Source organism: Mesoplodon bidens (assembly GCF_964165515.1).
Source record: "Mesoplodon bidens genome assembly, chromosome: 8".
Classification (NCBI taxonomy): Eukaryota; Metazoa; Chordata; class Mammalia; order Artiodactyla; family Ziphiidae; genus Mesoplodon; species Mesoplodon bidens.
The window spans coordinates 28,649,449-28,664,112 of NC_138165.1; the positions used below are offsets into that span (position 1 = coordinate 28,649,449).

The 14,664-nt window shown below is 44.6% G+C and overlaps 2 protein-coding genes across 2 annotated transcripts in view; one reads left to right on the forward strand and one right to left on the reverse strand.

Moving 5' to 3' along the window:
- MYO3B (myosin IIIB) overlaps positions 1-14,664 on the reverse strand; it is a gene marked incomplete at both ends in the record, with an annotated part of 389,659 nt that overhangs the window by 331,717 nt on the left and 43,278 nt on the right. The window lies entirely within an intron of this gene.
- On the forward strand, positions 223-1,823 carry LOC308622109 (transcription initiation factor TFIID subunit 13-like). Its single transcript, XM_081243225.1, has one exon. It carries the CDS (start codon positions 257-259, stop codon positions 629-631), a length of 375 nt encoding a protein of 124 aa, XP_081099351.1. The 5' UTR covers positions 223-256; the 3' UTR covers positions 632-1,823.

Below are 14,664 nucleotides of genomic sequence, written 5' to 3' on the forward strand. Positions count from 1 at the left end.
CCTCCCCTTGGCTTAATCTTTTTCCTATGTTTGTTTTCTATCTATGCAAATTCCTTCCCTCAAGTGTTTTCATCTGGTTGCATAGTCTGCATTTTCTTAAATGGCCTTAAATACTTTTTGGAATAAGCCAAGTGATGGAGAGATGGATACCTAACTAGAGAGAAGAGAGAAATCAAGGTATAAGAGTGGAAGCTGGGAAGTAGTAAAACCCGCTCCGTGGGAGGCGGGCGCGCTCTGGAGGTGGCTGGCTGCTGGGATGGCAGATGAAGAAGAAGACCCCACGTTTGAGGAAGAAAATGAAGAAATTGGAGGAGGTGCAGAAGGTGGACAGGGTAAAAGAAAGAGACTTTTTTCTAAAGAATTACGGTGTATGATGTATGGGTTTGGGGATGACCAGAATCCTTATACTGAGTTAGTAGATATTCTTGAAGACCCTGTCATAGAGTTCATCACTGAAATGACTCACAAGGCAATGTCAATTGGAAGACAAGGTCGGGTACAAGTTGAAGATATCGTCTTCTTGATTCGAAAGGACCCAAGAAAGTTTGCTAGGGTTAAAGACTTGCTTACTATGAATGAAGAATTGAAACGAGCTAGAAAAGCATTTGATGAAGCAAACTATGGATCTTGACACCTTTTGTACTTTCTGAAGCTTCATTATTTTCTGGGGAAACCATATTTAATAACTATATTTTCCACAGTAGGGTTCTGATATCTAGCCATGTGAATGAAAGATAGAGAACCACAAAGTTTTCAGTCTATTTTCATGTCTTCAATTTTAGAGTGATATTTGAGCCTTTAATTGCCTGCCATTATATTACCATACTTTGAATTACTTACTGGATTTTAATGACCACATGTAAGTCAAAGTACCTTGCAAACCATTCAGTTCCTTCTGATTTTGTGCCATTGTAGGCTGTACTGTAGCTGTTTAATATGTGAAATCTAAATGGTACCTTTGATAGCTAAGACATGTGTTTCATGTTTCTAAAGTTTTTAGATTACAGTAGTCTAAGTTATTAAAAGATAGTGAGGGCTTTCCTGGTGGCGCAGTGGTTGAGAGTCCGCCTGCCCATGCAGGGGACATGGGTTCGTGCCCCGGTCCGGGAAGATCCCACGTGCCGCGGAGCGGCTAGGCCCGTGAGCCATGGCCGCTGAGCCTGCGCGTTCGGAGCCTGTGCTCCGCAGCAGGAGAAGCCACAACAGTGAGAGGCCCGCGTACCGCAAAAAAAAAAAAGAAAAAAAAGTGAACTGGTTTGTGTTTCTTTTAAGGAGAAAATGATAGAAAATACAGCCTTTTTAAAGAGTGTTTATTTGTCTTAAGATAATTTGTTTTAATACTGTTTTCTTTAGATAACAAGTGATTTTTTTGATTTTAATTTTTTACTCTTTGAGAAACTAAAAGTTTCCTATGAATGCTTCTGTGTTGGAAGACCTATTTGATTTTAAATCTTTGGGGCTTATACTGTTTGTCAGGTTTTAAGAGAACTCATTTTCCCAGGTCAAATTAAAGCTTCTAAATATAAATGTTTTCAGTAGCAGGAATGGCATTGCTGAAAAAGCTGATGGTAGGATAAGCATTTGGGGTGGTGTTTTATTAACATATTTGTTAGTACTTGTTCATTGTGGAAATGTGTACTTGACTAAGACCATGTGTGGCTATGGAAACCACGTTTGTAGTTCAGCATATACAGGTTTTGTGTGTATTTAACTTATTGTATTATTCTTGCACTTAGCTTGAAGTAAGGATTTAAAATTGCATTTAAGGGGATCATTGGATATTACTGTTTGTGAAACTGAATGTTTTGTGTGCTGCTTCTAAACATTATCTGTGAATCAGTACTTAGGAAAATTTTACTTTCTTAACCTATCAATATAAGGAATAAAGTATGAAAGATTAAAAAGATTAAAAAAAAAAAAAAAAAAAAAAGAGTGGAAGCTAAAAGTAAGCCCTCAGTAGGATCACAGATTTTCTTCAAGCAACGAAGTCTGGCATTACCTGAGCTGTAATCCAACCAGGGAACTAAAGTCCTTTAACTCCCTGCCTATCTCTCTACCTTGAAACCCCTGGTTTGGACATCTCTCTGACCTGACAGCTCCTTTACTTTGTGTCCTGGCCCCTGCCTTGCCTGACCTTGACTGCCTTCTGCTTGTGACTACCCACACCTTGGCATGGGGCCCTGGGGCCCTGGCTGTGTTCCTAATAACTTTAATTTGCTGATTTTGGCCCCAGCCATGCTATAATTACTCCCAAATTCACATATGATGTAGGTTTTTATCACATTTACCTTCCAAGTTATTCAGAAAAGTGCTTTCTTTTAGAATCTTTTTGGAATGCATGAACCTTTTCAGAGTTTTAGAGTCTCCAGTGGTGTGATTTATAGGCAAAGAATTCATAGTACTCTGAAATTAAGGCCAAGACTTAAAAATCTAGAGGAGCTTCAAATTCTTTAAGTGTCTGTGTCCAACCAGAGGGAGACTTTGGAAGGTGAGAGGACAAGAGACCCCTCTATCACGAAGCAAGAAAAGTTAAAGAGATGGAGTCCTGTTATGAAAGCAAAACTCAACAGCTTTCTGGCTCATAATCACAGCATTCTAAATATGAATCTGTAAAATTTTAAGAAACCTCTTTAAAACCTCTGCCCTCATCAATTATCTCCTTTCATATGTCATTTTCCACCTCTCCGCCTGCCCTTCTGTTTAACCTGGTTTCCCCACATGACAGTCCCTTTCACTTTATTTCACCTTTCATTGCCAAGCTGTGCTCACTGCCCTCAAATCCACTTACAGCTTAACCTTTGCCACTGGCTTTTTCTAATCACCCTGCTTCTACTTTCTCCCAAAGTCAGGCAGTCACGAAAGGTTTCTTAAATGTCATATCCAACAGACGTCCTCTTGCCAATTTTCATCGAACTTATCCTTTGAGTGCGTGTGACAGTAGCAATAATAGGAGCTACTATTTATTGAGCACCTACTACATGCCAGGGCACTTTGCCATATCATCTCTTTCCCTCACAGCACCCAATAACATTGATATTATCTCAGCTAAAAGAGTTCACAACACTTACCCAAAATCACACAACCAGCAATGGCAGAGCCAGGATTCAAATTCAGGAATGTCTGTGTGGTGGATTACAGATGGCTGCAAATTCTCTGCCAGTCCTCCCTCGGAGAGGTGGAGTCTATTTTCCTCCCCTTGAATCTGGGCTGGCCCTGTGATGCGTTCTGACCAGTGGAATGTAGCAGAAGGGATGTGTGTAACTTCCATGGCAGGGCCTTATGAGAGCTGCAGCTCTGCTTTTGTGCACTGGGAAGTTGGCCGCCACATAGGGAGTTCGACAACCCTGAGACCACCATGCTGTGAGGAAGCCGGTGGAGAGGGGAGGCCACGTGCAGGAGCCCAGGGCATGTAAGTGAAGACTTCTCAGAACTCCCGGCCCAGTCAACTACTAGCTGAAAGTAGCAGCTCCAGCTGAGCCAATACTCCAGCTGATTCTCACTACGTGGAGCAGAACTATCCAAGCCTGAATTCCTGACCCACAGCATCACGATAAACCATCAACTGCTGCTCAAGTCACTAAGCATTTCAGCCATTTAGGGTTGTTTGTAACACAGCAATAAACAATCAAAGAAGCCTGATGCTAAAAGTCTATGCCACGTGGCCTCTCTAATTTTCACTGTCTCCTATTTTCCCGTGAACCCGTTTCTCGTTCTCTGTTTTCAGACTTATTTAATGATACATCTACTCTCAGTTACCTCAAAATTACTCTTTATTTTAAACAAATTTGAGCATATAGTATGCATACAATTTTGGTCCTAGGTGCTATGACAGATATAAAGAGTCAGAAAGTTATAGTCCTAGTCCTCAAAGGCCCTTACATCCAATCAGAGAGATAATCAAACTACACAGATGACCCCAGATACACAAAGGAGTGAGTAAAGATGCATTTGAGAGTGAGAACTTGACATGGAAAAGCCCAGGTTCAGGGTTCTGACTGGAACCCTCAGATTTACAGAGAGGCCTCAGTACACGACTGGGGTAAACACACCCACGGCAACCTGGGCACGGATCAGCCTTGACTTCTACCTGCTGACCGTGCCCCACAAGCATCAGCAAGTCCAGACACCTGTGCCCCTGCGACCCCTCCCCCTCCCCCGGCGGTGTGCTGTCTTGCTTGGGCCCTGGCACAGCCTCTGTATGCCCCCCTTGCCTCCTTGCTCGTACTTTCTCCAGTTCATCCTTACTCTGTCGTTATCTTACTAAAACACAGGTGGAGTTTTTGTCACGGTTCTCCTAAAGACTAATGGCTTCCAGTTCTCTGCAGTCCCAACAAACTGCTCCAGGTGGCCATCAAGACCCTCAGCACGCGGTTCTCCAAGTCACTTTCAAGTCCCAACTCCTATGCCCACAACTCCAGTCCTGGACCCACTTTTGCACTTTTCCCCTGCTCGTGTTCTCACTTCGCTTCTGAAGTATCACCTCATCCATCCGTAACGGTTCAGCGCAGGTACAAAGCCAGGCCTTCCTGGATCTCCTTGGTCAAAATCATTTCTCCTCTTACATCTCCACAGACTTGACACCTTCCCTCTGTCTGCCTTACGTGTGCTCTTCGTTACATGAGGGAGTTTCAAATAGATTGTGAACTCCTGAGGGCAGAAGCTCTGCCTGTCTGACCTCTGCATCTCCACAGGTTTGAGCAATCCTTCATACCTTGTCGGTACTTACACATTTATATTCAATGGATGGTATCCTAAATATTTAGATCGTTGACTTTGAGCTTTGATTAAGCTTGCCCAATCTATTTTATTCTCAAACATTTGCATCCTCAACCCCAAAGATGCAGATTAACAACTGAGATTATCAAATCATCCTAGGTGGGACGTAACATTGCTACATATAGAACCATGCCCCAGGCAGGCACATATGGTTCTCTAGAACATAGTTTTCATACTGCGTGCACTTCATAATGAAAGACTACATCATACACATAACAAAGACCACGGTCTTATGCATGCGTACTGGCAGTGCCCTACTAATAGCACTCACAGATACAAATGACCACTGAAACTTAGAAAATGTATTCTTCATCTCCTCCTTCGGCTCCCATCCCATTTGTCTGCTCCCTTTAGGGCAAACTTATCAAAAGAGTTGTCTCTGATCACTCTCAACCCCGCCTCCCTTTTGAACTGCTCTGTTATGTCCTGTATCATGTAAACTCTGAAGCTCGTCTAACTACCACCCAGCTCAAGAAACAGAATTGCCATCACCTCAGACCCTACTCCAGGTTGGTTTTCATCCCCATAGCACCATGGAACTAGCTCTTGACAGAGTCACTGGTTTCCTCCATGTCATCAGATCCAATAGTCAATTCTCAATCTGCATCTTACTTGACTCATGAGCACTGCTACATTTTGATCATTCTCTCTCAACCCTTCCTTCTTTGGTTTCTGGAGTACCACCCTCATTTAGCCCCCCTCTTGTCTCGGTGGCCACTACTTATCAAACTCCTTTCCTGGTTTCTCTTCATCTTTCCCATCTCTAAATGTTGGAGTCACCTTCAGGACCTTGTACCTTCTTTATCTACACCCACTGTCCAGGTAAAGTCTACTAGACGCATGACATTAAATATCATGTATATTCTGAGGACTCCCATCTGAGGACATCAGACCAGATGTCTCCACGGAGCTCCAGACTCCTGTTTCTCACTGCCTGCTCAATAGCTCTACTCGGATGACCAATTTGCATTTCAAACTTAATGTCTGAAACGGAACTCTTATTTCCTGCCCCACCCCCACCAAGTCAGCTCCTCCTACAACCATCCCCACCGCAGAAAATGGCCTGTTTCCAGTTTCTCCAGGCAACAACCTTGAGATCTCCTCACTTTTTCTCATGCCCTACATCTAATCCATCAGCAAGCCTATCAAATCCACCTTCAAATTATATCCATAATCCAGCTACTTCTCACCACCTCCACCTTGGTCCAAGGTGCCGTTCTCCCCTACCTGTGTTATAACAGGTAAGAGCCTCTTACCTTCCTTGTTTCTCTGCCTGTACTCCTACCCACCCCTCAACATTCCATTCTCCATGTACTATTCAGAAGATCTCTTTAAACAGAAGTCATTTCATGTCACTTCTCTACTCGGAACTCTAATGGCTTTTGATCTCTTTCATAAAAAATCCAAAACCATTACAGTGGCCTACGAGGCCCTGCCTTTCTCTCATCATGCTCCAGCTTGGCTTCCTTGCTATCCTAAAACACGCCCACCTCCTTCCCATCTCAGGAACTTTGCCCTTTCTTTTTCCCTAGGCATGGCTTGCTCCCTCACTCCTTTTAGACTCTCCCCTCTACCTTACCAGAGAGGCTTTTTCTCAGCACCTTGTATAATAGTAAATCCCACCCCAGCTGTCACCCTCTACTCTCCTTGTCCCACTTTATTTTCTTCAGTCAGGCACCTATCACCACTTAGCATATTACATATTTTGTTTGTTTATTATTTCTCTCCACCCCCCAAATAAAAACTCCATGAGGATAGGAAATTAGTTTTGTTCACTGCTGTGCCTGACACAGTGCCTGATCACAGTGTACGCTTGATGAATACTGATCAGATGATTGAATAAATTAATTCCGAGCAACAGTTTACAATCCATTTGTAAGTAGGTCACTATTCACACACATGCTCCTAGTTTTAACTAGGAAACTCTTACATTTTGCCAAACTTATTTGGCAAATATTTTTTACCCTAGAGTCATTCTTCCCTGACTTGTAATTTTGTGCCAGATGCACTGATTTTTTTCAACCCCTTTCCAGTTAGAGAGCTTAACATTACCAAGCCAATGAACTATTTCCCTGTTCATATACATATTTAGTTACAGTTGAGTTTGTTTTTTTCCCCCTCTTTTAATAGACGCAGAAGTACCAAATGTGAACTTTTGGAAGGAAGTGAAGGGGGGAGCAGAAGGAAGACCATGATCTCCAGAGAAGTACATCATCATCAAGGCAAAGACACAACACACTTTCCACCTGTTCCTTTAAAGTCATCGGCAGAATGGTGAGACATGCCAAATCGAGGCAGACCACCAAGGCAGAACCAACAACAAATCTAGTGATGAAGGGAAAAGGCCAATTTCTCCACATTCACCCCTCCTGGCCTTGAAGTTGAACTGAGGAGTCAGAATGTGTGGGACTCAGCCACGTATCCCTCTTAATTAGCCACATCATCTAGAGAAACTCTCAGCCTCTGGGCTTCTTCCTCTGCTCATGATTGTACTGGATTACATCAGTGGTTTTAAACGTTTTAGGGTCCTGAACCCCTTTCAGAGTTATGGACCATTGTATTAGTTTCCCAGGGCTGCCATGACAAAGTACTACAAACTGGATGGCTTATATTTTACCTCTGGCAAGACCATATTTCCAAAGAAGGTCACATTCTGAGGTACTGAAGGTTAGGACTTCAATATAACTTTTGAGGAACACAATTAGACTCATGACAACCATCTTCCTAAAAATGGTCCATTTTGCATTCAATCTTGGGGAGTTTACAGACCACTTGAAGCTCACCCCCTGCTACGTATCAGCTTCTATTAACTGTGTGTCTTGGAGCAAACCATAACTCTTTTGAGCCCTGAATCCTCAACTCTAAAATGACAAAAACCTTACCTATCAGAATTACAGTGGAGATTCAAAGAAATTACATTTAAGACAGTAAATGTGAATTGTGAAGGGACAAACGATTTTAGAAGAACTATTTACAATGGTTGAACTAGGGCCCAAAGCTACGTTTAGAAGAGTGTGGTCTCCAAGTTTTTTTGATTGTATATTTTATCAGTAAGAAATTTTTGAGTGTACCCTCTAATAACAATTTCCTTTCTTATCAATTGTGTACAAGTGTTACTCAATTTAAAAAAATGAATAACATGAAATAAATAATGTGTTTTTTAACATTACTCCAAAACATTCAGCAGTTAGACTGCAGAGGTTTGATTGGCTCATACTAATGACTTCGTGCACAATATATACTGAGGAAGAGGTTTATCATTAACAGTAGTGGATATAAAGCCATAGTTCAGATAGTCTTCATGGTAATTTTGGATTTTAAAAACTGATTTCTTGGCATAGCTGATTAGCTTATCATTGTTTTGAACCTCATGTGGCTGATGAAGAGCTCTCCTAGGAGGAGCCGTGTCATCATCTCAGCAATTTCTTTCTGTTGCTTGGATGTGCTTGCATTAGGAGAATCAGATACAATCCAAGGTTGCTTTGCAGAAATCTTTTAAAGCCTCTTGTCCACTTTGTGGAGATCTACTTAGTTGACACTTGATGGCATTTTCCATACAACCACTTAATGAGGCACCCTATAACCTCAATGTTTTCTAGGACTCTACACTTGAACCTACAAGTGGGGCCTTCTCAGCCCCTTGGCTGTGGAGCTCCCTCGTGATTCATCTGCAGATCAAACCAGAAAGGACCATCCAACACATGGACTGAGTGAAGGCACCAGGGTCAAGCTTCATATTCAGTAATAGGAAAGCATAATTTGTTTCTTGGTTTTTAGATTTAAAATGCATAGGTATAGAAGACTTACTAGTTCCTCTCTGTACTAAGATGGGTTGTCCTGTATCCTCCCACCCTGGAGACCACTAGACAGTCAGCACCTCTCCTTTATTCAGCTTCAACCTCAAGTGTAGGTTCACATGAATAAGAGCATCTATTGACTAACTCATGCAACCAAAAGGATTAAGTTTGGAGCAGGGGAAGTACAGAGGAAGGTGGAGGGGGTGGTGTAGGTTTGTTTCCTTTCTGTCTCCTTGGAATGATTAAGAGAATGATGATAAAAATAGAAGAACCAGGCTTCCCTGGTGGCGCAGTGGTTGAGAGTCCGCCTGCCGATGCAGGGGATGTGGGTTCGTGCCCCGGCCCGGGAGGATCCCATGTGCCGTGGAGCGGCTGGGCCCATGAGCCATGGCTGCTGGGCCTGTGCGTCCGGAGCCTGTGCTCCGCAGCGGGAAAGGCCACGACAGTGAGAGGCCTGCATACCGCCAAAAAAAAAAAAAAAAAGAAGAAGAACCTGTTATTCTAGAGGGATTTGATGCTACTCTGTCAAGAGAGGAAGCCCAGAAGCTGACCAAAATGATGTGGCTCTGGGCACAAGTAGAGTTGCACAGGGACGCAAATGACAAGAGTCTAGCTCAGAGCTAGAGAGGCTACTCTTCCCTTCTTCTGGGTGGAACCAGTGCTTTGGCCTCCAAAGACCAGAGCCTTTGGGCATAACCAGAACCAGCAGCCCCATAGGCAGGGGTGTTATGGCATTTGAGAGGGCAATAGATATGGGCAAAGAAGAGTCAGACATGAGAGAAATAAGAGGGCAGAGGTCACACAATGATGGGAGCTCAAAATGGCTGTGGCCACAAATGGAACACACCTTTGAAGATTTCTAAGAATTCCTGGGCAGTATTCTGAGGGGTATTGTAGGCAGAATAATGGCCCCCAAAGATGTCTGTGTCCTAACCCCCGGAATCTGCACACTAGGTTACATTCTTAGGCCACATAGCAAGGGAGAATTAAGGTTGCAGATGGAATTACAGTTGCTAATTAACTGACCTTAAGATGGGAAGATTACCCTGTGTGGGCCCAGTGTAATCACAAGAACTCGTAACTGGGGAGGAGGAAGGCAGAAGAGCCAGTGTCAGAGTGATACAATGTGGGAAAGCCTTGACCAGCCATTGCTGGCTTTGAGGATGGAGGAAGAGGCCAAGGAATGCAGGTAGGCTCTAGAAGCTGGAAAAGGCAAAAAATGGATTTTTCCCTAGAGCCTCCAGAATGGACCTCAACCCTGATGACTTCTTGATTTTAGTCAGATTTTAAAGATATCTGACTTTCAGAACTGTAAGATAATACATCTGTGTTGTTTTAAGCCACTTACGTTTGTGATCATTTGTTATAGCAGCAGTAAGAAATTAACACAGGGGATGTGCACCTCAGATCTTGCTATTATGGGGCTGCGCCTGAAGACATTAGAAAAATATATAAATCAGTATTATCCTGCAGAAGCTGAGTGACTTCCAGAAATGTCCAAATCAGGCAGATTCCCTGTGACTTGGTGGCCTAAAGGTAACTAACTTCAAACCTCTCCTCAGTCCTTCAAACACTAGGCTTCCCATCCCCTCACTCTTCCAGAAGGAAGGCATATAGAAGGAGTGGACTGCAGGATAAGGGCAGCAGGAGAGGCCACACCCATTGAGACTGATAAGTAATGCAGCATGCGTGCTGGAGCTTCCAACCCAAGAGACAGGTGGCACAGAAAGAGGGGTAGCAGGGGACCAGGACTCCAGAGAGCAGAACCAGAATTCACACCAAGAATATGAGGCCAAAGTAAGCAGGAGCTGAGGGTTTGGATGCAGAGGAAGCAATAAGGCCATAGGGCCCAGGAGGAGACCCCCACACACACACACAGTACTCCTCACCGTTCCCTAAACTGGCCACAAGCTAGGTGTGCAGCTAAAGAACAAAACCTGGATGAAGCCTGGTGGAAGGCAACACCTGCATCCCAGAGGTAGGACCAGGCATGATGCTGGGATGCCCATCTGTCCTCTGTGCAGGTGGAGAGGCCCTTTGGGACATGGAAAGCGCATGATTCTGCTCATTGGATTGTGCTCCACTGTGCTTGGCCCTGCCCAAAAGGACATGTGGGTCTTCTGGGACATCCTCACCTGCCTCACAATACCTGTCCCAGATACGTGATAGGCCACCACAGCTACTTCTCAATGCCCCAAGTTCTACCATGTGGTTCCCTTTATTCTCAGATGGAGCCATTTCCTTTCATTCTGGTACTCCACTCCACAAGTCCAGAGTCTGGAAGGAACTCAGAGAAGAAATGCAGAGCTCTGTTCTCCATGCTGAGCACTGTGGAAGGGAGGGACTCTTCCCTGCCCAGGTAGGGCTGGATGGGGAAGGAAGTCTTGGCTCAGTGGGCCAGAGCAAGGGAGGGGAGGAACTCTCATGTACCCACTTCCTATGTGAGTCCTGCTAGGCATGGTATGTAAGAACGCCTTGATTTCTACAGAAATACCCCCTGGGGGTTGATGGAGTGGAAGTCTAGCCAGTCTAACCCTCCCCCACTACCCCCTCCCCCAGGACTCTTACAGGCCAAACTTCTCACTCCTATCCCCAAACCCCCAGCCCTAATCATGACTTAGGCAGTCGTCCAGGACCAACAGGCTCCAAACAAGATAAAATTGCTGTATTCTTTTCCTTGGGCTGCTGTAACAAAGTATCACAAACTAGGTGCTTAAAACAACAGAAATTCATTCCCTCGCAGCTCTGGAGGCCAGAAGTCCAAAACCAAAGTGTCATCAGGGCCAGGCTCCCTCTGAAGCCTCTAGGGAAAGCGCCTTCCTCATCTTTTCCAGCTTCTGATGGCCCAGGTATTCCTTGGCTTGTGGCACTGTGGCCATCTTCCTGTATGTCTTTGTCTTCATATGTCTGTAAGTCTAGGTCCAAATCTCACTCTTCTTTTTTTTATTTTAATAATTTTTAAAAATATTTATTTATTCATTCATTCATTTATTTTGGCTGTCTTAGTTGCAGCATGCGATATCTTCATCGCAGCATATGGGGTCTTTAGTTGTGGCATGCGGACTTCTTACTTGCGGCATGCATGAGGGATCTAGTTCCCCGACCAGGGATCGAATCTGGGCTCCCCCGCATTGGGAGCACGGAGTCTTACCCACTGGACCACCAGGGGAGTCCCTAAATCTCCCTCTTTTTATAGGGACACCAGTCATATTGGATTAAGGACCATCTCTGCTCCAGTATGATCTCATCTTAACCTAGCTAATTACATCTGCAATGACCTTATTTCCAAATAAGGTCAAATTCTGAGGTCCTGTGGAATTAGGACTTCAACATATCTTTTTTTTTTTTTTCTTTTTGCGGTATGCGGGCCTCTCACTGTTGTGGCCTCTCCCGTTGCGGAGCACAGGCTCCGGATGCGCAGGCCCAGCGGCCATGGCTCACGGGCCCAGCCGCTCTGCGGCATATGGGATCCTCCCAGACCGGGGCACGAACCCGTATCCCCTGCATCGGCAGGCGGACTCTCAACCACTGCGCCACCAGGGAGGCCCCAACATATCTTTTTGTGGGAGACAATTCAACCCCGGACAATCACCACTGACTATTCTGATGAAATGCTTTTTTTCTGCTTTTACATTCTTTATAATGTACAACACACTCCCACCTGTAACATCTCTAATTTCTCGATTCTCAACCAGGGGGTGGGGATGGGGAAGGCAGGAACCAGAATTTTCAGGGGAGACACTGCAGTTTTGAAATATAAATAAACAAACAACAGTCTAATAGTTGTTTCAGGGCAGGGTTTTTCTCAACCTTGGGTGCGCTTCAGAATCGTCTGGGGGAACCTTAAAATACAAAACTATATGCATATTATTACAAATGTATATATTTGTAAAAAATAATTATATATTAATATAAATGCTGAGTTTGACTCCAGACCAATTACATTGGAATCTCTGGGGGTGGTGCCTAGGCACTGGTATTTTTTAAAGCTCCCAGGAGATTGTAAACTGCAGTGAAGATTAAGGACCTCTGTGCCGGGTGAGACTGGCTGCTTAGGGAATGGCTCCGGCCCTGCAGCTGGTGACTACTCACGTTTCTCTCTGTTGGTACCCATAAAGCGTAGGGAGGATGCTGAAGGAAACGGTTTACACAGGCCTTGTTATCTGAGTGCCAAACATTCTGCTTAAGGTGGTGCCATTTTTGCCCCCCTGAGAGGTGAAAGGATGGACCGGTGACAGAGCAGGAGCAGAACCAGAGCTGAGTGTCCGAATCCCAGTTTGAAATGCCAGCTCCAGGCCCACTAGAGTTCTCTCAGGGTAAGACTCTCTGGCAGCATCTTCAGTGTGGTGCCCAGAACGAAGCCATCATTCCAAAGGGGGTCTGGTTGGGATGGAGCCAGTGTGGGCTGGTGTTTGTTCTGACTTCCAAACGTGAACCATGAAAGACTGTCTTACTGTTTGACCCCAACTGAACTTACAGCCACAATTAAATTCATTTTCCACCCATGAATTCTCAAGCCATGGCCCTCTCAGCCTATACAGCTCACCAGAGTTTCCAAGCCTACTTGCTTGTTAGAGAATCCCATTGTTCTTGGCAGTAGAGGTCTTTGGGGGATTCCAAGTCTGCCATGCAGCATACCAGCTACCCTTATGTGACCAACAGGCTACTGTGTCCTGCAACTCATTACACATTTTAAAACATTCAGCAGGCAGGACAGTCAGCAGAGCCCTGCCCAAGGCCTCCAGGACTTCCCTCCATGTTGACACCCACACCATCACCCAGTGCTCCTCAACACAATCCTTCCTGGACTATGATCCATCAACATCACCACCACCATCCTCCAGCCTGTGTTTCTCCATCTTGGCCACAAAGACATCACAATAGATTTTAACCTCAGGGCAATATTCCAAATATATTCTGTATAAAACAGTCCCCATTTGCTTTCATCTTGCAGTAACACCAAACAAGGACATTAGTCGAACATAGCTTATTTTTAGTGAACCCATGCCAATTCCTAGTGATCACAGCTTTTCCTTCTAAGAATTCATAAGCTATTCAAAGAAAAAAAAGAATCTTAATAATTAGCCCAGCATAAAGTCAAGCTCACCAGATAGTAGTCTGCAGGTCCTGCCTTCTTCCCTTTTCTGAAGAATTAAAACACATTCTCCCTTTCCACTCCTCTAACACTGTTCCTGTCCTCCAGAATTCTTCCAAGATCACTGTCAGTGGGTCAGCAGTCTCATCTGCTCAGTCCCTGGAGTATCACTCCTCCCAGCCAAGAAACTTGAACTCATTTGGAGCAACGAAGTGCTCTCCTTACAATCCCCTCACCTGGCTTGGGTTTCAGTCTCCCTTTGCCAATGTTTATAGCCTTTGCAGGCTGAGCTGGAAAGAAATCATTCCCTCTGGAGGAGAAAGTGGTAGCAAAAAGAAACCCAATCTTGACAGAGCTCTTACCATTGTCCCTTTACCTGGGGACATGAAATTTCCAGAACCTGGGGGAAGGTTATACCTACCCAGAGGGCTGAAGGGACCCTGTAGAGGGAGGCAGCCAAGCCCCCATCACACAACTCACCCACCAAGCACAAACCTGCCACGAAGATGGAACTGAGAGGAAAGGAAAAGCCTTGCAGCCTCAGTTCTCAGAGGATGACAGTGTCACCGCTCATTGTAGACGTCATGGGAATGGGGACCAAGGCCAGCTCTGCTCCCCAAGGGGAAGTCCCATGATCACATTCATGGGTGTGTCTGGGGACGGGGGGGGCTGGGTCCACATCTCTTAGGAGTGGGTCTGTTAACAAAGGAGTTGTGACAATGGATATTCAGGGCAGATTCCCTCAGAGAGACACAGTGGAAGTAGTAAGGGTTTACTGAGAAATCAGTCTTCCTTCTCAATGTCCCATGTAATCATCAATCAGTCAATTAGCTAAAACCCTCAAATGATTGATCTCACAGGTGGTTCTTTTGAATGGAAGGTGTCAGTTCTTGAGCTACAAGGGAAAGCAAATTCCTTACAATATAAATACACTTTTGAGATTTTTTTCTTCGATAGCAGCCAGCAAAAATGGAATGCTTACTATATACCGTTCCG

Coding starts and splice junctions, on each gene's coding strand:
- LOC308622109 (XM_081243225.1), top strand. CDS start 257: ATGGCAGATGAAGAAGAAGACCCCACGTTTGAGGAAGAAAATGAAGAA.